General features: G+C 39.9%; 1 protein-coding gene across 1 annotated transcript; it reads right to left on the reverse strand.

Moving 5' to 3' along the window:
* Positions 1 to 1737: 1737 nt before the first annotated feature.
* On the reverse strand, positions 1738 to 8405 carry LOC121421152 (UDP-glucuronosyltransferase 2C1-like). The gene is made up of 5 exons (XM_041615812.1): positions 7367 to 8405; positions 6466 to 6522; positions 5035 to 5200; positions 3431 to 3650; positions 1738 to 2157 (listed from the first exon to the last, which is right to left on the reverse strand). The coding sequence occupies exons 1-5, from the start codon at positions 8240 to 8242 to the stop codon at positions 1872 to 1874; spliced, it is 1605 nt and encodes a 534-aa protein (XP_041471746.1). The 5' UTR covers positions 8243 to 8405; the 3' UTR covers positions 1738 to 1871.
* Positions 8406 to 9447: the final 1042 nt, after the last annotated feature.

Genomic DNA, 9447 nt, shown 5'->3' on the forward strand with positions numbered 1-9447 from the left:
GTTTTCTAAAGTGAAAATGAAGGATTCTGTGCACAATATTGATGAATTTTGTTAAAATTTTCAGTAAAAAATGTAGGTTTCAAGTTTCGGGGGGGGGCAATTGTTGCCAATGGTTGTAACATCAGTGATGAGTAATTAGGAGTCGAATTACACAATGTCAAATGATCTCTGCGCAAAATTCAATTAGCAGATATTAAATAAACATCATGGTATTGAACAGTGGCGTACCGTGGGTCACGGCATTGGGGGGGCACCAGCAAAAATTTCGGGTCACTTAGGGAGCGCGCGAAGCGCGCTCAGTTGTCAGGTATTCTGACCTAATAGAGATATTTTAAGGACATGCAGTGCCATTGAATGGATATGTATCTCACTGATTAAATAATGCGAGCGCGAAGCGCGAGCTGAAAATTTTTGATATTGGGGGCTAAAAATTGACAATATAAGCAAATTGTTTTGTAATCATGATACTTAACTGTCTCGCTAAACAAACATTGCGAGCGCGAAGCGCGAGCTAAAATTTTTGTTTATACTGACCCTAAACAAGGAAATTTTAAGGATTATATTTTAGAATCCATTAAGAGTATAAATATCTCACCATAGTCATCTAATGCTAGTGCCATCCTTTGCTGATTTTGTTAGAATTACATCTAAACACAGTCATGAAGCACCTTTTGTAGTCATGTAATCATGATTATCATACGCATCTTACTAATCAAATACTGCAAGCGCAAAAGCGCGAGCTGAAAATTTAGGAAATATAAACCTGAAGAGGGGCATTCTAAGGGTTGTTTGTAGGAATTCTCTAAGACCCTACGTATTTGACTAACAATGATGCGAGAGCGAAGCGCGAGCTGAAATTTTTGTATATATTGACCCCAAACATGGATATTTTAAGGACTATGGTTAGGAATCCATTAAGTCAGAGTATACATATCTCACCATAGTCATCTAATGCGAGTGCCAAGCGCTTGCTGATTTTGTTAGAATTACATCTAAACACATGGAGCACTTTTTAAAGTCATTGTAATCATGATTATCATACGCATCTCACTAATGTAATACTGCGAGCGCGAAGCGCGAGCTGAAAATCTAGGAAATTCAGACATGAAGAGGGCATTGTAAGGCTTGTTTGTAGGAATTCACTAAGACCCCACGTATTTCACTAACCAAATGATGCGAGCGCGAAGCGCGAGCTAAAATTTTTGGATATTCAAATCAGAAAAATTGACATTATACGGACTGAATTTAGGAGTTCATGAAGAGCAGAAATCTCACCAATCCACTAATGCGAACGTTAGCACGGACAGGAAATGTTTTATATTAAGACTTTAAAATAGGGCAATAACTTTCAGTAGTCATGAAAAAGAAGAATATATCACTACTTAAAACAATAATAACTCTAATTGCGAGGAAATATATTATTTTGTTGTATATTGATTTGAAAACAGCAGGTTTATATATCTCGTTAAACAGTCTATGCGAGCACCAGGAACAATGAATACACAATTAAGCAAATAATGTTTCATGAAGTTGTGAAAAAAATGATTCTTATGTTACATAACATAATATAATATAACACTATAATAAACAACAATTTCTTCTTTTCCCCACTACGTTTCTCTTCCTTTTTCCCTCTTTTTCTCCTTTTCCCCGTTTTTTTTTTTTTTTTTTGGCCAGCCGATTGGGGGGGCACGTGCCCCCCCATGCCCCCCCCGCAGTTACGCCACTGATATTGAATATATTTTTATTGGTTTATTGGTATTTGAGTATTCACTCATATCAAATATCGAAATTGAAAATTGGTAAAAATAAAAAATAGTCAAATTATCAAATTTATGAATTAAATATTTGTATTGCAAATGATAGCTGAATCAATCTGCTTTGGGTCTAGCACCCTTCTGTTGCCGACAAAAACACAGCCCACAGCATTTCAAAAGAATCCATCGCATCGCCAATAGAAACACAACGAACAGAGCTGCGAGGAATGCCATGACGTCGATGGATTCTCGCTGGATGAAGTTGAGTTCTAGAGCTCGAGTTCTGAGATGGTCGCCACCGAATTTCAAGATGTGTTCGATGTAGTAGACGACCTTGTCTTGGACAGGTACGATTTGATCTTTCATTATAGCAGCAGCCTTCTTTGCATTAGTAGTGTACCTAAGAATAAAAAAATAAAAAATATTTAACGAAAATCAAGGGAATAGACTTGATAAAGGTTAGATGTGTTGATAAAGTCTTGGGGCTCGAATTGGTAACGGTATGTCAGGGGTAGTTGAGGGATTCCAGTCTGGCCTCTTTGAGATGAAAGCTTTACCTGTTGTAGGAGACCCATCACACACGGGCCCCTCAAGCCCCAACAATGGTGAGCAACCCCTGCTCACGCTTCTGGCGCTTGTTGAGTCTTGTAGAATATAGCTTCCTTCTCAAACTTGTCAAAGCAGTGGACAGAGTGGTCTTGGGGTATCATCTACTGAAAAGGGTATATCCATGGAAGTGTTAGTGCGACCTTCAAGAGTATAGGTAGGTGCAAGGGAGAGAGGCCTTACCCTAACTCGCATTTGAAGCTGACATTGCAGAAGAACATTGACTAGCAGAGATAACAGCCAACCGGCATAATTCTATTTGGTGCTGCACTGTTAGAAATTATATCCTTAAAATAAAAGCAGTTCCTGCAGCAAAATCTCGAGAACACCTGTAATCTTACCAGATTGCGTAATCTTACAGGAAATTGGTATTTGGCGCATGGAACCTTACAAATTTCCTTAAATAAAACACCCTTTTCCCCTTTTGAAACAGACATGTTCTGTTAAATTGGAGAAAGATTCATATTTTATGAATTTACAGAATGATTCTTTTCTTGCTTTCTGCAAAAAAAAAATTCTGTAAAATCAGGTTTCTTTTTAACAGTGTGGGAGTATGTAGTTCCCTTTCCTCTATCCGGTGCTAAACGCGAAAGCTTTGACACTCCAATAATAATTTTGTCTACAATTATAAAATCTCTCATTATTTCACTCAATGTGAATCTTTGTTGAAAGTAGCGATAGAATAAAGTACGGGGCGCCAAGTTAAACGAAAGCGTTAGAAAACCCCTTTTTGCGTTGTTCTGACCTACATGTATAATTTGGGGTGACTTGAGCAGAGACAGCTGGAAAGTGGACATTACAATGAATCGAGTGGGCTTTTAAAGTAAGTGGGTGATAGGCCTGTTGTGGGTTCGATGGGTGTCTGGCACTAATATAACCTGTAAGATGAAGCAGGGGTCATTGAAGAAGAGCTATAAAGTTTTAAGAGGCTTCCCTGACATGGCAATTAGACGCGCATTGTTCTGTAGTTACAGGTTTCTAGGGGGAAAACGTTCATAAGTATAGATAGATGTTCCCATATCTCGCTGTAATATTATATGGTACATTCATTTATTCAAATTACTTACTTTGGGTTGTTAAGCATCTCGTGAACTGCCTCTCTAAAGCTTTCTTCAGTGAGTGTATTCTTATCGATAGGGAACCCCATTCCCTTGGCCTGCATCCTGACTGCATTACCCATCTGGTCGCCAGCTAGAGGCATGAGAAGAACAGGAACACCGTGGGTGACGATCTCATTGATACCGTTGGCTCCTCCATGATAGATCATCAACTTCGTCTTGGGATGACCTGGTGGTTCGTTACGAAATGAAAAAAAATGAAGCCACGTTTGATATGTCAGGCATGTGTTTCATTGGCTTTTTCTTGCAGATAGGAGACAATAGATTCTTTCCTTACTACAGACTTACTGGCCAGACACAAGAGAAAATATGCTTATATTGTAATGTTACTTTTCGCTTCCTCTGGTAGAATATTATGAGCAGACCCCGGGGGGGGGGCACTTACATTGACGAGTGGATACCATGCGCGACCAAAAAAAACACGTAAAAAGGATGTCTTTTTGACGATAGGGCACGTTACATGTACGTACGTAACGTGATAAGGGTGTCAAAAACACGAAATAATGAAAAAATGGTATCTATTTCGCTAGGAAAATTACATGTTTTTTAGGGTCGAATTTGTTGGGATGATAAAACAAAATTAAAATGTTTTATAAAGGATGTCCTTTCTGCCCCCAACACTTCGTGTTCTAGAGTCCGATTTGCGCGAGGTGTAGAAGGTGGGATCGTACTAAACCAATAAAGCAGACGACCGAAGGACCCGTAACAATAAAACATTCATTTACTTGTTTAGGGGTTCATGTCAGGTAATATTTGTCAAGAGTATCGTTTTGTTTCCAATACTTGTTAAGAGTAGGGTTTCACACTCCAATACTTGTTAAGGGGTTATTAAAGAATATGGAAATTACGTGTTTAGGGTGCTTTTCGAGACCCCATGGTCGCGCATGGTATCCACTCGTGAATGGAAGTGGCCCCCGGGGAGCAGACACATTAACTTTTACGGGGAAAGCAAAAATAACTGCTGTGATATTTATTGAAATATGATTTGAAATTACTCGACTGGGCGCACGTGGGTGCAACTGTGTCACATCACATCACAAATGGGTGCATTCTCTGAAAATAGTCTTTTTTTATAATGAGGAAGTGTGTGTAAATTGTTGATTTAAAAATTGTCAAATTCTGATTTTTTTTCACATTTTGAATCTTATTATAAAATATTTCGTCCAATTTCAGTAAAGGCTTTGAGATACATTTCGTCATGTGTATATTATCCACATTGCATGTTTTGTGCTCTGATAACATTCGCGGTTATCCACTTCTAACACGAATCAGTTTTCCCATGGAGATGGCGGTAACTTAATAAGGCTAGAGTGCACCTGTGTATTCTATAATTTGTACTGGTTTAGAAACTACATGAATTAATTTCCATTTCGTTGTCACTCCATTTACCTTCATGATTAACACCAATAAATTAACTGAGATCACTGTGATAATTTCTGTGATCATGATAATGCATAACAATGAATAGCAAAACAATGATCAAGTATAAGTAAAACAATTCATTATTAACCATTGCTATGACTAAATCATTTACTACAATCATGTGTATTCACCAAGAAGGTCATTCTGTGGTAGCCAATCTGAAACAAGCGTGTTGTTTCCAAGGTTACGTGGGCGTGTTCCCTTCAATCTCCACAGCACCCTCTGCGGCAGCTCGCTGAAAACTTTGGCCAGATTTTCATTGAGTTCGTCGTTCATTAATGATGAAACGACAGACCCCTGAGAAAAAAAGATAAAATCACAAATTAATTAACAATTCTTTGTTACATAAGGAAATAGGGAGAGGCAGAGAGAGAGAGAGGGGGGGGGGGGCAGAGAAGTCTAAAGAAATATTCTAGAGAACGTTAAGGAGGAGAATTAGAGGAAAAGGGTGGGTCCAGGAAGATAGGGGGTGGGGTGGGAACTGAAAAGAGAAAGATCGAACGGGGAGGTGACTATCGATGTGAGGGGGGGGGGTAGATAAGGTGGGAGAGAAAATGGAAGGAAAAGAGAAAGGGTATGAGGTGTGAGAACGGGAAAGAGAAAGCCGGGATAGACTGGGAGACAGAGATCTGTGGGGAGGTGACGAAGGCGTGGAAAGGGAGGGGGTAGTAGAGGGAGAGAAATAAATAGAGGGATATTAGGTGAGTTCCATGGAAAGAGTCTAAATAGAAGACGGTTAGGAGAAGAAAGAGGGTGGCAGGAACGTGGGGTGTGAGAAGGGGAAGGAGAAAGCTGTGATAGAGCAGGAGAACTAATATATGGGTTGATGGAAAGTGATGGAGAAGATAGTGTGGGACTGGGAGAGACAGGGGGAGAGAGAGTGGGGAAGGGGCAACGAGAGAAGACAATTAGACATGCTACAATAATAGATTAGGAATTCTTTTTTTGGCTATGATCATGGCTGTATTTTCTGTTTCAGATGGAGAGGCAATGTTGGCTCAGTGGAGAAGCGCCCGTCCCATGCTCTCGTGGGTTCGATTCTATGCCGGGTCGTGACTTTAAAATGTTACCTTCTGCTGCGTTTAAAAATTGAGAAGTGTAATAACAACATCATTTTATTCAGGGTTCGCGCTAGGAGAACGGTTCATAAGAGCTGAAGTGGCTGCCCTGCGCAAAATTTTACTGTCAATTTTTCAAATGTGGGCGCGTCGTGGTTTAGTGGTCCTGACACTCGCCTTTCAGACAGAGGGTCAGGGTCATGGGTTCGAATACCAGCCATGGCGTAATTTCCTTCAGCAAGAAATTCATCCACACTGTGCTGCACTCGACCCAGGTGACGGAAATGGGTAACGACGGGAAATAATTCCTCAATAAGCTGTGAGCACCAGAATCGGTAGACTAGCTTGGCCAGGATAATAGTAGGAGCGCCTTGAGCACCTAGCAAGGTGGGTATATGCGCTACACAAATCCTATGTTATTATTATTATTCATGTTAAAGATAATTTTGTTCATCAAATACAAGAATATATTCAATTTCGAAATGAATTGAATGATAATCTCACCAAAGTAAAGACGATGATCCCATGATTCCCAGAACCTTCCACAAAGTCGTTCATTTCCTATATAAAACAAATAATAAAAGATAAGAAGTGTCACGTGCTCGGAGCGATTTACAAGAAATTAATGTACGTCAAATCTTCATAAGCAAAATGCTAAAGTTGCTCCCTCTGAAATTAATATCAAAATTTGTGAATAAAACATAACACGAAACAACTGAACTTGTCAACGTCGTGAATTATGTCTTTTTAGTCTTCGTGTTTTTTTGGGAAGAAGTTTTTTAACCATGTCGTAAAAAATGGGCGGGTTGATGATGTCACGTCCCCTTTTTCTTTTTATTTCATGATTAATAGACAGTATGAATTACGTGGACCTACTCAAGCCCATCACTCCTGTCAGTAACGGAGTAAGAGATCGCAATCATAAGATTATTCATCTGATAATGAACATATCTCTTTATCCGAAAAATGAAAAAAAAGAAGAAATTTAATGGCACAAAAGAGGTGGGGAGATCGATGTACAACATAAGCTCACTCATTATTTTTTGTTACGCTTGTTTACTCGATTAAGTAAATTATACAAAGTTCAGGAAGAGCACCCCTTCACATATCATACTCTGACTTTCTTTGAATAAACATGACTAAGTCAATCCTACTAAATCTCTTCTTTTTGTCAACGGTTATTTTTTCAACAAGAGATAACATAATTAATGAAATCTTATTATACTTATATTATATATACTTTTGGCTCCCAACATTAAATTTCGCCCATCACTGTGCATCTCTTCGGTCAAAGACTCAGGAATTCGATGTTAATAATCATCACCACTGATTACGATACATCACAAAAGGGTTAACAAAATAAATAAAATCCCGTCAGGATCTAACCGACTGCGGATCTATATACCTTTGGTAATGGTTTGGCCGGTTTGACAGTGATCCCACCAATGGTGATGTAGTTAGGTGTGATTGGTTGAGCGAACTCAAAAGACCAGTCACCCTGAGTCAGCCAAAGCTGAGCTTTCCCAACAATTTGATCTATCGTCAGATCGGGCCTGATGTTGTGGTCCTTCTGTATTTGGCTGATCCCCTTCTGAGTGAAGTACTTCAGTATCGGTTCGGTAACGTGACGGATAAGAATATTCGCAATTCTTTGGGAGAATGTCATCTGGTCGGAGAAGGTGGTCATCGCGTTGAAAGGAATATAGGAGGATGGAGCTGGGATGCCGAAGATATCTTCATTAAAAGTGGGCGCCCTTCGGAGAGGGGTCACCACTATGAAAGGTATGCCAAGGTATTCCGCAAGCAAGGCATCACAGCCACAGATGGGTAAGGTGATGATCAGATCAAACTGTTCCTTCTTGAGGCGATTCAAAGTCTCCTGGTCTTCGAAAAGTCGGAAGCAACCCTCTTTGGTCAAGGGGAATATCTTCCTAATCCTTCCGAGGATCTCCGCGAAGGATTCCTGACTAAAACCAAGAGAGATTGACTGGAGGTTTGAAGCTATCTCATCCATCTCTTCCTTTGTTCTGGTTGTCTTAAAGAAGATCTTCCCGGTGACAGCTCCCTCGGTGAGACCCTTGGTGACCTTATACTGAGGTGCCAGGAGAATGACTTCATGCCCGCGTTCGACCAGGGGTTCCGTGACGGCTGAAAACAGAATGTGCTGACTAACGGTGTTCATGACCATAGTCATGGCGAGCATGATCTTCGCTCCTGATGCGGCTGGGGCCAGTCCAAAGCATGCGAAGGCAGCACATAATAATCCAGTGACTTTCACCATCTCTCGTTTTTGCCGGTTTTTCAAAATGAATACTTGGGATTTCTTTCAATGAAATTTATATGAATACGTATCCCGCAGAGCTCGATTGCACACTGGACATAGACCCACTGAAAGCGTGGATCTTTGCCCATTCACACATCTACTCATCGTGCAGGTTACGTAATATAATCGCATTCACACACTTCACGGGAGTAGCCTATTGACTGAAGGTTCGATCTCATATTTACAATTGGAATTAGACTATAATGACCTTCGTTCGATCATTCTTTTTGGAACATTGGTGTATTTCATGCCCAAACAGTGATTTTCATTGAGAAATCCAGTCTCAACGAATTAGATAAATGGATATCGGTAGCTTACAATAATGAGAATTATAATTTGTTTCACGAAATGCTTGATCCCCTTGAGAACCCGCGTGTGTGTGGGTGTGTGTTTGAGTTTTTTAAAGACGTGTATCAATCAGATATGATTTTTTCTCTCTCTCTGCATGAGACAACCTTCAACGTTACCATCCCAAAGACGTGACCAGGGCTCGAACCTCTGCATCAGTTTGTAACTTACCCCCATTGAAAGGCCCAAGTAGCTTGGATTTCAGGCGCACATTTTTTTTCATCCATTTTATTACAATGATATTGATATAATAAACTTATCAGTGCATATGGGATGGATATATTAAAGGGATTTGCTTTCTGTTTCATGTATATATTTCGAAGGTGTTGTTTCTTTTGTACTTTGAGGAGAGGGTGTGGTGCCTTCTTATTAATTTCATTTCCGAAATTATGTCTATGGTGCATTTCCCCCACCCACGTACATCATCTCTGACACACAGATAACGCACATAGTCCATAGCACACACACGCACACACATCCACGCATATATACCGCACACTAGCGCACACACACACCAATGCAAACGCACCCTTACAAGCATACACCCATATTTATGGACAGGTCTACTTCGATGTTATTTACTTTCGCCGATGAATGGACAAAAATAACCAGACACAATACGTAGGGATAACACACAATTTCCCCTGCTTGATATTGGACTATTGTGTACAATTTTTTTTGTTCGTTTGATATTAAAGGGGAATGAAACCCTTGGAACAAGTGGGTTTGTGTGGAAAGAGATAAATCAAATAAGATCAAAGAAAGTTCGATAAAAATTGGACAAATAATGAAAAAGTAATGAGCATATTGCGATC

This window comes from Lytechinus variegatus, chromosome 9, assembly GCF_018143015.1.
Source record: "Lytechinus variegatus isolate NC3 chromosome 9, Lvar_3.0, whole genome shotgun sequence".
In the NCBI taxonomy this organism is placed as follows: Eukaryota; Metazoa; Echinodermata; class Echinoidea; order Temnopleuroida; family Toxopneustidae; genus Lytechinus; species Lytechinus variegatus.

Excerpts from the sequence above, each read along its gene's own strand:
- LOC121421152 (XM_041615812.1), bottom strand. The coding sequence starts at position 8,242 with ATGGTGAAAGTCACTGGATTATTATGTGCTGCCTTCGCATGCTTTGGA. Across the intron at positions 6,523-7,366 it reads CGGCCAAACCATTACCAAAG|GAAATGAACGACTTTGTGGA; the intron begins GTATATAGATCC and ends TGTTTTATATAG. Across the intron at positions 5,201-6,465 it reads GGATCATCGTCTTTACTTTG|GGGTCTGTCGTTTCATCATT; the intron begins GTGAGATTATCA and ends TTTTTTTCTCAG.